The following is a 20,045-nucleotide window of genomic DNA, read 5'->3' as shown; positions in this document are numbered from 1 at the left end:
AGTCCAGATAATGATCCCATCAAGCATATCCCGAACCAAATGCTCGATTTCAAAAAAGAATTAATAAAAAATATGGTAGCAATATGATTGAACACTGGTTGGTACAGTGTGTGAAAAAAGCCCCTTGGGTTCATTAAACACATAAGGAAATCTATCAAGTAAATCTTCAATGGCGAGTGGTATAAACACAACTAGCAATCCCAAAGAAACCAACCAAGAAAGATCCCCAACATGATCAGCAGTAGTAGTCAGAGTGGAGCCATTACCCACGACTCATCTCTCTTCCCATTGATACTAAACCGCATTGTTAGTTTAGCAAAGTCCCATGTGATTGCACCTAAAGAGTGGAATGATTGAGCTTCCAAGATAATATCACAGCCAATAATAGCTGATAGAAAAAATTTGTAGAGACAAAATACCCTAGCAAATTTAATGAAACATTGGAACATTTACTGTGACAATGTAAAAAATCATGCATTAGCAATCATAACCCAAAAAGAATCGATCTCCTGAGTTGGGCAGCCACAATAATTGCCAAGAGAAGGATGAAGAAAGTTTGAGTCAACCGAGAATCCACTAAATAGTGAGGGCTTCATTATATTAAATACCCGACAAGGCACATGGGTTCCGATTGAGTGGTTCCAAGGATAGCATGAATAGAGATTTTGGGATCCACGGATTGCACTGACTTTTCCAACTCTTCATTTTCTCTGTCTGAGAATCCACCACCCTCCATGAGAACCAATTGGGATCATTTGCATCGATTTCCGGGCTTGAATAATTCAACATAGTTAAAATACAACCCCTTTTCTCACCTTTCTTTTTTTCAACAAGATAGAGACATCATATTTGTGGAAATCCATTTGTAGATGTGGTAAATGATTGTGAAGGGCATTAGATACAGGTTTAGATTGAGGTCATTGAGAAGTAGTCTTGCAAAACTAAAATTAACTCCTCAAATGTTTTAATTAGGGATATGGGCTGAGGGCTGAAGCATTTGAACATCAACTCATATGCCATCCCCTAAGAACTGAAATAAAGCAATTGATCAAATAATCTCCATTCTTCAGGCAGGCCAGTCGTAAAATTAGCAAGTGTTCAAATTGAGAATATATAAGGCCGTCATGTATCAACATGTTCACGTGACCCAAACGCATGCATAAATGTAGACCAACTCATGAGTTTGACGGGTTGGTTCATCCAATGATACAAAGATATGGCATCACTCGTGAGATAAAACTGCCCAAGAAGACCATCTGGGAGTCCATAAGGTCATTTAGCTACAGATATTTCTCTGGACGAAAGACCCATCATTCCAAATCCTCGCCCTCAAACTTTGAAAGTTGATAGACCATATTTTTAGTAATCAATAAACCCTGTAGAAGATTGTAGTAAAGTGATTTGTAGGGTATCGTTATTAACCGAGGATTGCGGGTACTCCTATTCTAAAGAGTCATAATAAATTTTAGTTAGTTTAATTAACCATTTGGAAACAAACATATTACACAATTTTAAGGGGGTTTCAATTGTGGCGATTCGGATTTAAAAAATAATAATAATAAAAATTAAAATTAAAATTAAAGAAATAAATATTTACAATTGATCATCTTCTCTCACAATTCAAAAAAATCAAATTCACTAAATGACTAATCAAATTGCTTCAACATAGACAACGAATTTCATGCCTTAATTACATATCAGAATTGAATCAAAGTGAAAGCCTAAAGAGATCATGCATTTTATAAATTCCTTCTTAGTAAACCCTAGGGTTTTGGAAAAGTCCATCACCTAGTTATTTTGATTAAGCAATCAAGTTAATACTCAGCGTATCCTTACAACTCCTTAAACAAATCATTAAGATCAAAAGAAATTATGATTCAATAACCTACTCTTCAAACCTATGGAAAAGTCCATGGCTAAAGAACATGCAATTTTCAGATCACAACTATTGTTCATAGTTTTTACCACTTTTAAATCATACCCCAAATCAATTAGGTGATTAGAGATATAATTATGGCTTCAATGACAGTTAATATCAAAGTTTTCAACATAACCGAACTGAAAATTCAGTATTCATAATTAAGATCACCAATTCATGTGTCTATATATCACAAATCCGAAAACATCAATTAACAAATCTGAAAGTTACTAACTCATTGAATTAACAAATTCCAATATAAAAATCCAACAAAATAATCTTTAATCCAATAAAAATCATGGTTGAAACAAATAAAAAGACTAGTCATAAGGGTTACACTTTTTAACACAACCAAAGAAGCTTGTGATGTGTTGGTGGTGATTTCCGTAGCTTGTTAATTTTAGCAACTCTTCCTTATGGTAGAAATTTATCTTCTTTTTGGCAACTAGTTCACAAAAATTCAGCAACTCTTCTTCTTATGGCCGCTAGTTCCCCAAGTTTCAGCCACTTCTTTCCTAAAGAAAATATTAAAATAAAATAATAGAGAGAGAGAGAGAGAGAGAGAGAGAGAGAGAAAGGAAGAGATCTTTTCTTTAGGAAAGAAGTGGCTGAAACTTGGGGAACTAGCGGTCAGAAGAAGAGTTGCTGAATTTTTGTGAACTAGTTGCCAAAAAGAAGATAAATTTCTACCATAAGGAAGAGTTGCTGAAGTTAACAAGCTGCGGAAATCACCACCAACACATCACAAGCTTCTTTGGTTGTGTTAAAAAGTGTAACCCTTATGACTAGTCTTTTTATTTGTTTCAACCATGGTTTTTATTGGATTAAAGATTATTTTGTTGGATTTTTATATTGAAATTTGTTAATTCAATGAGTTAGTAACTTTCAGATTTGTTAATTGATGTTTTCGGATTTGTGATATATAGACACATGAATTGGTGATCTTAATTATGTATGCTGAATTTTCAGTTCGGTTATGTTGAAAACTTTGATATTAACTGTCATTGAAGCCATAATTATATCTCTAATCACCTAATTGATTTGGGGTATGATTTAAAAGTGGTAAAAATTATGAATAATAGTTGTGATCTGAAAATTGCATGTTCTTTAGCCATGGACTTTTCCATAGGTTTGAGGAATAGGTTATTGAATCATAATTCTTTTTTATCTTAATAATTTGTTTAAGGAGTTGTAAGGATACGCTGAGTATTAACTTGATTGCTTAATCAAAATAACTAGGTGATGGACTTTTCCAAAATCCTAGGATTTACTAAGAAGGAATTTATAAAATGCATGATCTCTCTAGGCTTGCACTTTGATTCAATTCTGATATGTAATTAAGGCATGAAATTCGTTGTCTATGTTGAAGCAATTTGATTAGTCATTTAATGAATTTGATTTTTTTGAATTGTGAGAGAAGATGATCAATTGTAAATATTTATTTATTTAATTTTTATTTTTTTTATTTTTTTTTAAATCCGAATCGCCACAATTGAAACCCCCTTAAAATTGTGTAACATGTTTGTTTCCAAATGGTTAATTAAACTAACTAAAATTTATTATGACTCTTTAGAATAGGAGTACCCGCAATCCCCGGCCAATAACGTTACCCTACAAATCACTTTACTACAATCTTCTACAGGGTTTAGTGATTACTAAAAATATGGTCTATCAAATGGCGCCGCTGTCGGGGATTGCAAAATCCCCATGTTTTAGTGTCATTTAACTTGTTAATATTCTATTTTACTTGTTAAGCTTGCACGTAATATATCTTGTGTTACACTTACTGAAATTTTAGCAAGAATCTTTCTTATCACTATGGCGATCACGTTGTGATGTTTTTAGGAAGGGAAGCTTATTATTATTCTTTTAACTCTAACTTGTATATTGTTGTCTTTGCTTTTGGGTTCAAGTCCATAAATGTCCACAGTTAGAAGAAAGACTCAAGAACTTGCAAAATGCTTGGCCTTGCTAAAAGAAGTTGCACATCAACCCCCACCTCACCAAGAGGAAAGGGAAGAGTCGGAAGAGTCAGATAGCTCTTCTTATCCCTTGTCAAACGAGGAAGAAAACATACCTGATTTAGAAGAAGAAAGTGAAGAAGAAGAATTACTAATGACTGAAACCATTAGACAAATGTCTTCTTCAACTGATGGGGGAACCACACCAACTTGTATTACTTATCCAGAACCAGCAATCGGCAAAGTAGCTGAGTTTGAATTGAAGAGTGGGTTTTTACACCATTTGCCCAAATTTCATGGGCTTACTAATGAAGATCCTCATAAGCATCTCAAGGAGTTTCAGTTTGTGTGTTCAAGTATGTGCGCACAGAATGCGGATCTCAACATTTTGAAGTTGAAGTCATTCCCTTTCTCACTTGAAGATAGGGCAAAGACTTGGTTGTTTGATCTACTTTCAGGCTATATCAACACATGGGAGAAGTTGATGACTGAGTTTCTAACTAAGTACTTCCCCGCCTCAAGGATTACTGTCTTGAGAAAGCAAATAACTGGAATTGAGCAAAGGAAGGATGAGGCATTTTATGCCTACTATGAGAGATTCAAGAGCTTAGTTGCATCATGTCCTTCACATGGGATGAAGGAAGGAAATCTACTTACTTTTATGAGGGACTCCTCCCTCTTGAACGTCAATTGTTAGATGCTGCTGCTGGAGGTTCTTTTGTGGATAAGACACCTGAAGTTGCTAAGGAGTTGCTCGCCCAACGTGCTCTTAATTATCAACAATATGAGGGAGTGTTAAACTCCACTCGTGGGGTCAATGAGGTATCTTCTAACTCTACTCTTGAGGAAAAAGTTAATAAAATGTCTACTCTTCTGTCTCAGGTATTGAACGTGAATGGAGCACAAGTACAACAAGTTGCTCAAATCTGTGGTGTGTGCTGCACTCAAGGGCATCCAACTGATCAATAATGGAGGATGGGAGTCTCTTAACGCTATTGGGTTCCAAGGTAATCAAGGCGGACAAAGGTACAATCCTTTCTCTAACACATATAACCCTGGACTTAGAGATCACCCCAATTTACGTTGGGCCAACAATGATAATATTCAGAACCCTCAAGGACAAGGGCAAGTGTTTCCACGCCCTCCAGGTTTTCTGATGAGACCTCAGGTACCTCAAAACTTTGTCTCACCTCAGGTACCTCAAAACTTTGTATCTAATCCTCATGTGCCTACAAATTCTACTACTCCTAATTATGATGAGATTTTAAAGTCCCTTGCTCAAGGGCAACAGAATTTAACTACTACTACTCAAGCTCTTGTTCAGGTCAACAGGCTCACACTAAAGACATTGTAGAATTGAAAAAGCAGTTGGGACAAGTGGTAGACTTCATGGGAAAGATAACCGAGAGCGGAAAATTGCCTAGCAACACTGTTCCCAACCCAAACATCGTACAAGCTAAAGCTGTTACCACAAGGAATGGTAAGACCCTTATGGATGTTCCCAAAATCCTAAAGAAGGCCCAAGTGACCCACAATGAGGAAAAGGACAGAGAAAGATCCTGCCACATCAAAGACAGAAGTGATTGGTTCTTCATCATATGAGAATGCTTTAAAACCTCGAGGTAATAAGCAAAATCCTAAAAATTATTTCGATTCTAATCCTTTTGCTCGTGTGCCTTTTCCTAGTAGGTTTGCCAAAACCAAGAAGGATGAATCTAATCAAGCCATCTTGGAGATTTTTAAGAAGGTACAAGTCAACATGCCTTTGATTGAGTGTTTGAAGCAAGTGTCAAAATATGCCAAATTTTTGAAAGAGCTTTGCACTACAAGGAGGCAAACTCGTGAGAAAGATATGGTAAAGATGAATGAGATAGTCTCTGCTGTCATCCAAAGGAAATTGTCACCAAAGCTTAAGGATCCAGGGAGTTTTGCTGTTCCTTGTGTGATTGGTACCAATAAATTTGATAATGTCATGTTAGACTTAGGAGCTTCAATTAATGTGATGCCTTATAGTCTTTATGCTTCTTTAGATCTGGGTGAACTTAAAAGTGATAATGTTATTATCCAATTGGTTGATTGATCTAACAAGTATCCTAAAGGATACGTTGAGGATGTTCTTGTGCAGGTGAATCAACTCATTTTTCCCGCTGACTTCTATGTTCTTGATATGGAAGAGGCGCCCCTAAACTCCACTCCATTACTTTTAGGGAGCCCATTCATGAGGACTGCAAGAATAAAGATCGATGTTTATAGAGGAACATTGACCATGGAATTTGATAATGAAATTAGACGCTTCAACATCTTTGAAGCTATGAGGTATCCATTGACTGACATTAAACCCTGTTTTTCTATTGATATTATTGATTCATTTACGCAGAGGTTTATGGAAGCAATAGAAGAGGATGAGTTGAAAGTAACACTCTCTCAAGGAGTTGGTTACACTGAGAATGGAGATTCCATTTCTAAAGCTGAGTTGGAGAAGGTTGAAGAGCCCATTGTGATCAGAACCGTGGCCTCCCTTGAGTCCCAACCCATTTTACTAAGGTCTATTCCTCCTTTGTCCCTTTCTATTTCTACTAACAAGATGTTACCTTCAGTGATACAGGCCCCTATACTTGAGCTTAAGGTTTTGCCAGATCACTTGAAGTATATGTTTTGGGGGGATAAGGAGACGTTGCCTGTTATTATATCCTCGAAGTTGGAGGAAGAACAAGAGAAGAAGCTTGTGGACATTCTTAAGAAGTACGAGACCGCCATTGGTTGGACTTTGGCAGATATCAAGGGAATCAGCCCAACCATGTGCGTCCATAGAATCTTATTGGAGGATGGTGCCAAACCCACCAGAGACGCCTACATCCACCCATGATGAAGGTAGTGCAAGATGAGATAATAAAATTACTTGATTGTGGCGTTATTTACCCTATTTCAGATAGCAAATGGGTGTCTCCTATTCAAGTTGTGCCAAAGAAGTCTGGAGTTACTGTAGTAAAGAATGAGGAGAATGAGCTAGTACCTCAACGAGTTGTGACTAGTTATCGAGTTTGCATAGATTATAGGAAGCTCAACGCGTTAATAAGGAAGGACCATTTCCCTCTACCCTTCATCGATCAGATGCTTGAGAGGTTAGCTGGTTACCCTTTTTATTGCTTTTTGGATGGATATAGTGGGTACAACCAAATCTGTATAGCCCAAGAGGATCAAGAGAAGACCACCTTCATTTGCCCTTTTGGCACTTATGCCTACAGACGTATGCCATTTGGATTGTGCAATGCACCAGGTACGTTTCAACGTTGTATGCTTTCCATTTTTTCTGAATACATTGAGAATATCATTGAGGTGTTTATGGATGATTTTAGTGTCTTTGGTAGAGATTTTGATGCATGCTTAGGAAATTTGGAACTTATTTTAAAACGTTGTGTTGAAACTAACTTGGTTCTGAATTGGGAAAAGTGTCACTTCATGGTGACTCAAGGGATTGTTTTAGGACATATTATATCTGCTAGGGGGATTGAGATTGATAAATCTAAGGTAGATCTTGTGCGTTACTTACCCTCTCCCACTTGTGTGAGAGAGGTTCGGTCATTTCTTGGTCATGCAGGATTTTACAAGAGATTTATCAAGGATTTTTCCAAAGCATCAAGGCCCTTGTGCCGGTTGTTCCAAAAGGACACTCCCTGTGAGTTTGATGAGGAGTGCAAGAAGGCTTTTGAGAAGTTGAAGGAGTTATTGACTACTGCTCCAATTATGTCTCCACCTAATTGGTCTTTACCTTTTGCCTTTTGAATTGATGTGTGACGCTTCAGATTACGCTGTTGGGGCTGTGTTGGGAAAAAGAATAGACAAGAAGCCCTATGCTATCTACTATGCCTCTAGGACGCTCAATGATGCCCAACTGAACTATTCCACAACTGAAAAAGAGCTCCTTGCTGTGGTTTTCGCTTTAGATAAATTTCGCTCTTATTTACTTCAAACTAAAGTTATTGTTTATACTGATCATGCAGCTTTGAAGTATTTGATGACAAAGAAGGAGGCCAAACCGAGGCTGATTAGATGGGTGTTGTTACTTCAAGAATTCGATTTAGAGATCAAAGACAAAAAGGGGAGTGAAAACTTGGTAGCCGACCATTTGAGCAAACTTGTACATGAGGAGGACACCTTACCCTTGCAAGAATCATTCCCAGATGAGCAACTCTTTGGGATTGAGTTAAGTGAACCGTGGTATGCGAATATTGTGAATTATTTAGTTACTAAGCAATTCCCTGATACTTTACCTCAGTTTAATAAAGAAAAACTTAAGAAAATGGCTAGATATTATATATGGGATGAACCTTATTTGTGGAAGCATTGTAGTGATCAAATCATTAGGAGGTGTGTCCCTGAATCTGAGCATAAATCTATACTTGCCTTTTATCATTCTGAGTCTTGTGGTGGACATTTTGGTGCACATCGGACAGCTCGTAAGGTATTAGATTGTGGTTTCTTTTGGCCTTCTATTTTTAAGGATGCATATATGTACTGCATGACTTGTGATAGGTGCCAGAGAACAGATAACTTAGGTTCTAAAGATCAAATGCCCATGTGTAACGGCCACATCATCTGTCACCTAGAGTTAGGTGTAAGCTCGCCCCGGAGCTACCCGGGAGCACTCATGTAACAGTATGTAAGGCTCGTTATGAAGCCATGTCAGCCCCCGTACCAGGGCATATCTGTTAGCTTAGGGTACGTGTCAGCCCCGTGCCAGGGCACACTTGTTAGCTTAGTGGCATTTTCGTAATAAGGGAGTATGACCGGCCTCTACTTTTGATGTTTCCTTCTGGAAATCTAGTAAAGACTTAGCATACACTTTGTAGGAAGGGTGTCAGTGCTGTCCCAATCCCCGGCCTACACCCACGTTGTTGAAGCCCTTGAAGCCCAGCTCCGTGGAGGTCCCGCGTGTCATAGGATCATCAATTGCTTGTAACGCATCTATTTGCTTTTATACCGCGTTACACCGTGTAATCAATATTATATCAACAAAGTTGCCTTCGGGCTTTATCTCGTGTTGCCTCGTTTACTTGTTTGCTAGCTACGTGTGTGTGGTGTACGATCATTTTACAGGCTTGCAAGTGGATTTGACCCCCTTGCGCCGCACGACCCCGCTTCGAAAGAATAGGGCCGTGACAGTTGGTATCAGAGCAGCAGTTGTTTGAGCACAGTTGGTATTCCCCCTAGCTATTCCCCCGAGATTCCATTTAGTTCACGCGAACGATGGCAAGAGGAACTACTAGTACCGCGGACCAACCCGCTCCAAACACACCACCACCACGTACAAACAAGGAACGCATCGAGGTATTGGAGGAAAGGATAGGTATGCTATCCGGTATTGTTGATGGTATTGCGCATTTAGATGATCGCCAGAGCACGCTGGAGGAAGGATCCGAGACATTCAGAGCTAGAGTGATAGCCCTCGAGGAAGATACCCGAGACAGTCTAGCCGTCTTACAGGAACAGGTTACAGAGCTCACTACAAAAGTAAGTCTCCTAGTCCGTGCCGTCGGTAACGAACGGCCTACCAATAGTGAAGCTTCTCCCTCGCGCTTGCGAGTACCCGAGCCACGTACCTTCAATGGTGTTCGCGATGCGAAAGAGCTCGAGAATTTCCTGTTCGACATGGAGCAGTACTTCTGTGCAGCTCGTCCGGATTCCGAAGAGGTAAAAGTAACAACTGCTTCTATGTATCTTGCAGGTGACGCCAAGCTATGGTGGCGGACAAAGTACACCGAGATGGAAAGTGGCCAATGTTCCATCGATACATGGGAGGACCTCAAGAAAGAATTGAAGCACCAGTTCTTACCAGAGAACGTGGAGTTCATTGCCCGCAGAAAGTTGAGGCAACTCCAACATACAGGTACAGTTCACGAGTACGTCAAGCAGTTTTCCGCCTTGATGCTTGATATCCGTGATATGTCAGAGAAAGACAAGCTGTTCTCATTCCAAGAAGGACTCAAGCCTTGGGTTCAGACAGAACTCCAACGGCAACGTGTGGAAGATCTCGCGTCTGCAATTGCAGCAGCCGAGCGGTTGACTGATTATACTCCCGCGGGAGGGAGCCAACAGTATGTACATCCTCAATCGAAGGGTTACTACCAGCAACCTGAGTACACAAAGAAGTCTTCGAATGGCAAGAATGGAAGGCATAGAAAGAGTTCCAGTCCGGGATCATCACGGAACTCCTCGCCTTCACAGAGCAGAAGTACCTCGCCAGTCAAGCGTCGTCACAAGCATGGATGTGTTTTGTGTGGTGGGCCTCACAAGACAGTTAAGTGCCCACAGCGAGCCAAACTGACTGCACTATTAGCTTCCCAGAGTGACCCTAGTCACGAGAGTACGAGTGGGCGAGATCATGAAGATTCTCCTCACATGGGAGCCTTGCATCTTTTGAATGCAATGAAACAGACATCTGAGACTCAGAATAGCCGGAAACGGAAGGGTCTAATGTATGTCGATATTGAAGTTGGTGGGAAGACCACCCAGGCAATGGTTGATACAGGAGCTACTCACAGCTTTATTACCCCTGCAGAGGCGAAGCGTCTCAATATCCGGCTCGATAAGGGTTCAAGCCGTATGAAAGCTGTAAACTCCCAAGCCACTCCTATCCAAGGTTCGGCCAAGTCAGTGTCCGTCAAGATAGGTACATGGAAGGGTAAGCTTGATTTACTCGCAGTTCCGCTCGATGAGTTCAGAGTTGTCATTGGGATGGATTTCATGCGACAAAACAGGGTTGTACCAATGCCATTTGCCAACACCTTGGGCATGCTAGGTGAATGTCCAAGCTTTGTTCCCGTCTCCACAGGCAAGGAAGAGGGAAATTTGATTTCAGCCATTCAGGTGAAGAAAGGGTTGAAGAAAGGTAAGCAACCGTACCTTGCTTCCTTGAGAGTTGAAGCCGAAGAACAGGACCATAGTTCAACTCCCACACCAGCCACACAGGTTTTAGCAGAAGTTGATGATGAGACAGCGAATTTGCTTCCGAAGACACTACAGCCACGTAGGTCGATAGATCATCAGAATGAATTGCTACCTGTTGCCGCACCTCTTATAGAGAGGCCTTACAGGATAAATCATTTAAGACTAGCTGAGTTGAGCAAGCAGCAGTATGAGTCTTCGAGACGTTGTATCGATTATCGAGCAGTGAAGAAGATCACCATCAAGAACAAGTATCCTATCCAGCAGAGTGCCGACTTGTTTGATAAGCTTGGAACAGCCAAGTGTTTTTCAGAGTTAGGTCAGAGATCAGGTTACTGTAAGATTCAAGTTGCAGAAGAAGCCCCTCAGCCACTTAGTCAGAGTGTCAGCAAGAATTGTGATGTACCTCAGAGTGTTGTCAGCGTTAGAGATTCAAGAGTCACAGGGAAGTTATGGAACGGACCATGCAGACTACTTAGATTCCAGCTGGATTTTCCGAGCAGTGTACATCATCAATCAGTTTGGCCAGCAGAGAGATTCAGTTCTACGTTGGAGTATTTTAGGCATCTTGCCAATGCCGATCATCAGAATTGGGCGAATTTGTTCAATTCCACCATTCAGAAGAACTCTTCCTCCAACAAGAGTACTTTTGAACTTATTTCAGGCCAACAGTGTTTAACTTCTCACACTAATGTTTCAGGCTACAGGAGACACAGTCCAAGGACGTACAGGTTTGCTAAACTCTGGTTACCGTACAGGTTACACAGCATCTACACTGTCATCCATGCAAGAAGTCTCAAGCCGTACCAAGCAGATCTAGGAGATCCCGCACGCAGCATTCCAACACGTACCACTTCTCATTCAGCTTTTCAGCCAGAGCGTGTTGTCGACAAAGTTCTCGAAGACGTCATTTCAGCAGCAGTTCCATTCAAGCAACAGCAGCAGCAGCAGCACGTGGAGTACTTCGTCACACCATACATGCCAGAATTTGAAGCTACACAGGAGAGTGCAGAGAACCTACAACCTTTCAAGCAGCAGATTGAAGAGTTTGCCAGGTCAATGCGACGAGGACGTCTGCAGAATAAGTGGGGGAGACTGTAACGGCCACATCATCTGTCACCTAGAGTTAGGTGTAAGCTCGCCCCGGAGCTACCCGGGAGCACTCATGTAACAGTATGTAAGGCTCGTTATGAAGCCATGTCAGCCCCCGTACCAGGGCATATCTGTTAGCTTAGTGGCATTTTCGTAATAAGGGAGTATGACCGGCCTCTACTTTTGATGTTTCCTTCTGGAAATCTAGTAAAGACTTAGCATACACTTTGTAGGAAGGGTGTCAGTGCTGTCCCAATCCCCGGCCTACACCCACGTTGTTGAAGCCCTTGAAGCCCAGCTCCGTGGAGGTCCCGCGTGTCATAGGATCATCAATTGCTTGTAACGCATCTATTTGCTTTTATACCGCGTTACACCGTGTAATCAATATTATATCAACAAAGTTGCCTTCGGGCTTTATCTCGTGTTGCCTCGTTTACTTGTTTGCTAGCTACGTGTGTGTGGTGTACGATCATTTTACAGGCTTGCAAGTGGATTTGACCCCCTTGCGCCGCACGACCCCGCTTCGAAAGAATAGGGCCGTGACACCATGGCCCATATCATAACTGTTGAGATTTTCGATGTCTGGGGCATTGATTTCATGGGGCCGTTTCCTTCATCTAACAGTTTTCTTTACATTCTTTTGGCTGTTGATTATGTGTCCAAGTGGGTGGAGGCTAAGGCCACCAGAACTAATGATTCTAAAGTTGTTGCAGATTTCTTGAGATCTAACATATTTACTAGGTTTGGAGTGCCTCGTGCAATTATTAGTGATGGTGGATTACACTTCTACAATAAAACAATTAAGGCTCTGCTGAAGAAATACAAGGTGACTCACAAGGTGGCAACACCATATCATCCTCAGATGAATGGACAAGCAGAGGTCTCAAATCGTGAGATTAAGGGAATTTTGGAAAAGACAGTGGGTCCTACACGCAAGGATTGGAGTAAAAGACTTGATTCACTTTGGGCCTATAGGACAGCATACAAAACGCCAATTGGGATGTCTCTATTCAGATTTGTCTATGGTAAGGCGTGTCATTTACCAGTTGAGCTTGAGCATAGGGCGTGGTGGGCTGTTAAGTCTTTCAACATAGACATTGATGAGGCTAGTTTACATAGAAAACTCCAACTGAATGAACTTGAGGAGATCAGAAACGAGGCATATGATAGCGCATGGATCTACAAGGAAAAAACGAGAGCATTTCATGATAAGATGATCCGTGACAAGGCCTTTGCTGTGGGCCAAAAAGTTCTTCTTTTCCATTCTAGACTTAAACTTTTTCCTGGTAAGTTACGTTCTAGATGGGTAGGTCCTTTCGTTGTCACTAATGTTTTTCCTTATGGTGTTGTGCAGATAAAAAGTGACAAAACTAAAAATGAATTCAAGGTGAATGGCTATCACTTGAAACCTTACTATGAGGCTTTTAAGGAGCACACTGTACCCCTCATAGAGGCTCCACTCACAAAGGACTAAAAACGAGGTACAAAGTCTAGGCTGAAGGACTGTAAATATTCAAGCGCTACTGGGAGGCAACCCAATTCAACCAAGGCTATTGAGGATACATCGACACAGATTTGCATTTTCTTTCTCTCCTCCATTTACTTTGGTTGATTTCATTTTTTATTTTATTGTGTGATTTTCGTGAATACCTTGCTCATGTTTATATTTATACTTACAGGCTTATTCTGATCTACATTGAGGACAATGTAGGATTTAAGTGTGGGGGAAGGATTTACACCTTTAATTAAAAATAATAATAAATAAATAAATAAAATAAAATAAAAATAGATCTTTTTCTCAGTGTTCCATAGCATTTTGAATCATCTCAATCGGAATTCGTATGAGAGAGTTATGCCCAGATTACGAAGCGATGTCGAAACTGTCCAAAATCGCCCAATTAATTTCGTTTTGCACTTAACACCTCCATTTGCATCATAAATCAAAATAAAAGAATAATGAGTACATTTAGGCACCAAATATGTATAAAGGACTAAATATTAAAGGAGAAAAATATGGCATTTTGCATTCTTATCAAAAGTCAATTCGAAGAGGACTTCCTTGTACAATTAGCCCACCATGGGATTCTACCTTTTGAAAGTTCCAAGAGGTTTTGATTTTGAGGTAGTGGTGCAATCGAATGAGGTGAAGAAGCATGTCCATCCATCGATGCTCGCAGCAAATCGCCTCTCGAAGTTCATGCATTTCCTTGCCCAACTCGTTAACCCATTCTAGTTAAGGAAAGATCGAACCTACACAATCACTGACCTCCTTGATTGTCACCATATCTTTGATACCATAAGATAGAATCAATGATTCTATCAATGTTCAATTCACTCCAAGAGGAATCGTTCCTCCAAACAAAACAAAATTTTATTGATCAATCCTCTTTATGTTCCCCATACATTCCTTATTTAATAGCAACCATACTCCTCAACGTGACAACGCATTCTAACTAGATTCATAATCGAGCTCATCCTCTAAAGAAATTTATTAAAAACAAAATAATAAGGAAATCATATCTAAATACCATGTGGTCATACACATGAAGGGTAAAACTTGGCTGAAGGAGTTAACTACAATTAGACAACAACAGAGCTTTGGCGAGAGAGGTTAATTTTTCTCTTGATGATATCTTTACAATTATAGTAGCGTGGGTCCTTTCTAATTTTGAATTACTTTCTTTATAGTTTCATGTATCACCAAATTTTACTCCACCATCAAACACCAATACAATCTATCACAAATACAATTTATGCAGCCAAAACAATATGCATGACCTACATAAATACATCCACATCAACAAGCCAACAAATTATAAAAAGTACATGTGCATTTCCGCAAGACAATGTCATAACAGTTCTTACTAGTTTGATCATATTAACTTTTTTTTTTTTTAATTAGTTTTGTGAAAAATAATACCACATAGAAGAATCCAGCCTCTTTACAAGCCTGATCTAATTGTCTAATAACTTCAGATACGCCTCGGTCTTCGACCATCTTTGGATCATTGCATTTAGCCAAGAGTGGACCAATATCTGAATCAAAATAAATAAATAAATAAACGAGAGATAGAGAGATAGAGATGGAACAAAATTCTTCGAATTTGTTAACCATCTTTACCAAATATTATATAAAAAAAAAGACTTGATTTCGTTCTCATTAGAAATAGTTATCTTTAATCTGATCTCTTCCAAAAGGGAATTTTATTTTATTTTTTTGAAAAACTGAATCGAGGTTTCCAGATTAAGAGAAGTAATTTTGAAGATGATTAGAAAGTATTTAATACCTATTACGGGAATCGACTTGAAATCGGAAGCCATAACTGAAGCACAAAAAAAAAAAGATCAATCGATCGATTAGACTCTGCAGCCAAGGTCGCTGTTGAAAATTCTGGAAACGTTATTCATCAATCATCCACCCATGGACCATGAATGAATATTTTATTGTTTCACTGGGTCCAGCTGGCCGACGAAAACAGGCTTCAAAATTTTGTAGAGACCCACCTCCACGTTTCAATGAATATTCAAGAAACGACATACTTTTGGGCTGCAACCTGGGCGGACTGACCCGAACTCAACCCGATAGATGGGTGAGTCTGAATCGAGTTATGTAGAAAATGAGTTGAGCTTGGGTGAAATCTCAACTCAATTTCAATTCAGGTCATGGTTTTTAAACTTGGTATCGCGTCTTGTCTCGTTCAGCTCCGATACCGAGTCGTCTCGGACGAGTTTTCCGATACGTTTGAGACGTCTCGTGAGATAACTCGAAAAATTGTACATGGGATGTAAAACTCGGTCAAAAAAATCACTTTGTGAGTTGGTCTCATTCAGCTCTGATACCGAGTTAACTCGGGCGATACATCTCGGTCTCAGACGAGTTTAAAAACCATGATTCAGGTTGAGGTTACGAGCAACCCGAATCTAATGTCATATATTAAAATATAAATATTTTTATATTAATTATAGGATTAATAACACAAATCTTGGAGATACTTATCCCGAGGATAAATCCCAACCATTGTATTTTGCATTTAAAGGGTTGGGATCATTAAGGGTGTCAATGGGTACTCATTTACCCGGAATCGAACCGAAATCGAAATTGAAAATCCTAATCCCGATTCCGATTCCCTTTTTATTGGAACAGATTAGAGTTGGGTCTAATATGGAACAGAACCGATAGGAATGGGAACCATTAGGTTCTATCCGATGGGTACCCGCGGGTGCCCAGAACCGATTTATTTTGTCATTTATTTTTACATTATACATGATTCATGGTAATCCTATATTTTAAAAATAACATATATGATATAAAATTCTTCAAATTTCTTATAAACTAAATATTTGAGTTTAAGATGAGTCATTTCTTTTTAAATTTATTACTTGGAAAGAAAATACATTTTAATATTTGAAAATAAAAGTCATTAAATCATCATTTTAGTAGAACAAATTATTATTAAGTTAAAATAATTTTTCTCATTTGATTATTGAGAATCGGAACCGATGGGTACCTGTGATTTTTTATGGTTCCGATTGCGGTTCCACTTATTTTAAAATCAAAATCAGAACTGACAAGAGCCAGAACCAATAAAATATAAAAGTTATGGTTTCAAATATCATAGGAGTCGAATCGAAACCGATCCATTGACACCCCTAGGGATCATGTTCTTTTTCATGAGTCATTCTTAAGAGTCAAGGGATCTTGACCAATTTATATAGGGAACTGTTCGGGTGCCAATTATTTGGCTACCATGTTTTGTCCAACATGGATTAGAAGTATCAAAATGTGTTGATCTCTAGTGAGGATGATCTCTATGATGAGGAGATGATCATCATCATCAAAAATCAATGAATTCTAAAACTTCTAACCCCGTCAAAAGTAGTTTACAAAAAATGGATGGTCCACAATTCTTCAACTCATAAACATGGGATTAGAAATTTCAGAATTGACTAATTTGTTGTGAGGAGGATCTCCTCTGAAACTTCTAATCATGTAGGACAAAACGTTGGCCAAATAGTTATCACCTAAACGTGACCTATATATATATATATATAAGATTAGTGTACATGGAATGCGATATATATATAGGTCGCATTCCGTGTACACTAATCTCTACTCATATCTCTACAACTCATTTGGAATATTAGATTAAATGAAAGTCTACAAACGAGATTAAAAATTTCTTACCAAATAAAAGTTTCAAAATTAGTTTTACCTCACCGTAAAACTAATCCTCCTCTCTCAACTTCGTCTTCTTCGTTTCTATGCTGAAGAACGACCTATTCTTTACATATGGAATGGTTCAAATCTAGTTTCTCTTATATTAAGCATTACAGGTTCACTTTGAAAAAGAAAAAGAAAATAAAATCCTTTTTATAGACGGGTTTAGTCCACCATTAATGACGGTTCAGATTTGATTTCTCAAATATACATGGGTCCAGTCCACATTAATGGCGGACTCTATCAAGCCTCTAAAAATCTTAGACACATTAATATCAAATCTTGAACAACTTTCATATTCAATGTTCATCGTGATCTTCTCCAAAAATTTCAATGCACCATTAATGGAAGGAGAGAGGATTGAGCTGAGAGGGGAGAGGCCAAGAGGATGACTTCGATGTGAATCAATTTTTTAGAGTTTTTTCTCTTCTTTTATTTTTTTGTTCGTTAGAGACAAAGCCTCTCTATTTTGTTTAGGGTTTTAAGTGATTGAGAGATGTGAAACTAAATAGACTCTTTTTAAAGGAGAGCAGAATAAAAAACATATAAATTTATAACTTAAACGAAAAACAAATTTCAATCGTTAGATCCAACACGATCTAACGGTTAAGCTCATTTGTGGAGATATGAGATATGAGTAGAGATAAGTGTACAAGGAACGCGACCATATATATATATATATATATATATATATATATATATATATATATGGATCAAGATCCATGTACACATATATCTACTCATATATCTACAACGTGTTTTGTCCTATATGGGCTAAAAGTTTTGAATTGAGCTATTTTTTTGTAAGAATAATGAGGAGATCATCCTCACCAAAAATCAGCTCAATCCGAAATTTTTAACCTCGTCAAAAGTGATTTACAAAGAATGGACAGTCCACGATTCTTCAACTCATAAATATGGGATTAGAAGTTCTAAAATTAAATGATTTTTGGTGAAGATGATCTCCATGACAAACACATGTTGTAAATATATGAGTAGATATATGTGTAGACAGATCCTGACCTATATATATATAGGGAGCGGTTCAGCAGCCCCTATATGGTGCCACACACTTTTTGTAAATTACTTTTGATGGGGTTACAAGTTTTGGAATAGGCTGATTTTTTGTGTGGATGATCTCTACGGTGAAGAGATCATCCTCACCAAAAATCAGCTCATTTTGAAACTTCTAACCCAAGTTTACAAGTTGAAGAATCGTGAACCATCCAATTTTTATAAATCACTTTTGATGAGGTTAGAAGTTTTGGAATAGACTGATTTTTGGTAAGAATGATCTCCTCATCATATATATATATATATATATATATATATATATATATATATATATATATATATATATATATATATATATAGAGAGAGAGAGAGAGAGAGAGAGAGAGAGAGATTAAGTTCAACAAACTCAACAATTTGGTTTGATGAATCAAATAATTTTTTTAATGATTCGATAAACCACAAACCAATTTATTATATTTTTTCATTGTTCATATTTAAAATTTAAATTATATTATTATCATATTTCTATTTAACGTAAAAAAAATTCCAACATTATAATTGTACTTATAACTTGTATAATTGAATTATATCTACACACACGCCAACCAAACTAGTGAACCAATATAGAAAACCAAAGCAAATCACGAAACGAATTCTCTTTACCTACGCCTATGAACCGGATTCATTCTAGAGTGGCGAATTTGAACCAAGCGAATACATAGGTTTGTCCTTCCGCATCCAAGTTTGAAAAATAAAACCCACCCATTATATTTTCCAAACTAAAACAACCTGTTTACATTGTCCTAAAAACTTAAATAAAATTGAAATAGGAAACTCAAGTTTAGTCCCTTATTGGAAAATCGAACAACTTCTTGCCCTTTCCAAACCATAGAACACTCATAAAATAATCCAAAAATAAAAAAATTAACATCCATGCACGTGAATGAAAATTTTAGAATTATTTATCACTCATAACCATTCATAATAACATTACATAAATCAAAATTAATTGACTCAATCAATATTGATACTTTGAGCTTTTATATTTTCCATAAAATATCGATTTCAGTCTATATAGAAAATTAAAAGTAGAATACTAAACTAACTAAGAAAATTTTTCGATTTTACAGGGATAAATTAGAACTTGGATCCTTTCCAATAGATCAAACAAGAGCTCAGTTGAATTTGAAATGAATCTTGAGCAACTGGTGCAAGTTGTCCTATTTACAGCCAAAAAGATTTTGCAACTAAAGTATTTAAATACAAAAATTTGAAAATAAAAGAAGAGGTCCATACTTTTTTCTCTTTTTTTTTTTTCATTTTCAATGATTTAATTTATGATTAAGCACTTGAATTACTAAATATTATTAAAAAATCAAATTTATTTACCCAAAAGATCATTTTTAGGAATTCTAGTTCATTTAGTGTTCCTATCGAAATTAAAATTTTAATTTTAGTTATAATTAAAACATAATTGTAATTTGATTACAACTCTAGATCAACTCCTTAATCAATTAGGATAATCAAATTTCAATCCTAATTGAATACAGATTTTTTATTTTCGATAACTCTTTTAATTAAAGATAGATTTATCAAAATAAATTTAAATTAATTAATTTGATCATTATAAATACGATCCTAACCATTGAAATTTTGATTTTAAGCATGGTCTAAAATCATGTGGTCCAAAGTGAAATTTTGACGTTTGGATGCCAAAAATTGCAAATTATCCAAATAGAAATGACAGTTACGTCCTTGGATGACATTGTAACACCAAGATGATCAATCAATGATTTTCTAGATGCTCTCTTGGAAAAATTCATGTTAAAAGGTGGAGATTCTCTCTAAAAAATATAACGAGGGACCACCCATTTCTATCATTCTTTCCTTTTATACA

At 37.7% G+C, this 20,045-nt stretch overlaps 1 protein-coding gene across 2 annotated transcripts in view; it reads right to left on the bottom strand.

The window, feature by feature from the left end:
• Positions 1-15,409, bottom strand: part of LOC147404834 (2-oxoglutarate (2OG) and Fe(II)-dependent oxygenase superfamily protein) — a 33,442-nt gene extending 18,033 nt beyond the window's left edge. Inside the window, exons 1-2 of one of the 2 annotated variants that reach the window (XM_086440925.1) lie at positions 15,204-15,409; positions 14,837-14,952 (exon numbers count right to left, since the gene is read on the bottom strand). In XM_086440925.1, the coding sequence (XP_086297051.1) occupies positions 14,837-14,952; positions 15,204-15,237 (150 nt within the window). In that variant the 5' untranslated portion in view covers positions 15,238-15,409. Of the gene's footprint in view, positions 1-14,836; positions 14,953-15,203 lie in introns of those variants that run through there. The other variant, XM_086440927.1, reaches the window with a different exon arrangement.
• Positions 15,410-20,045: the final 4,636 nt, after the last annotated feature.

The sequence above is a fragment of the Akebia trifoliata genome, chromosome 4 (assembly GCF_017979445.1).
Source record: "Akebia trifoliata isolate Shusen 1 chromosome 4, ASM1797944v1, whole genome shotgun sequence".
Lineage (NCBI taxonomy): Eukaryota > Viridiplantae > Streptophyta > Magnoliopsida > Ranunculales > Lardizabalaceae > Akebia > Akebia trifoliata.
Note: the sequence above shows the minus strand (reverse complement) of the source record. Positions and strands in the feature narration are given on the sequence as shown.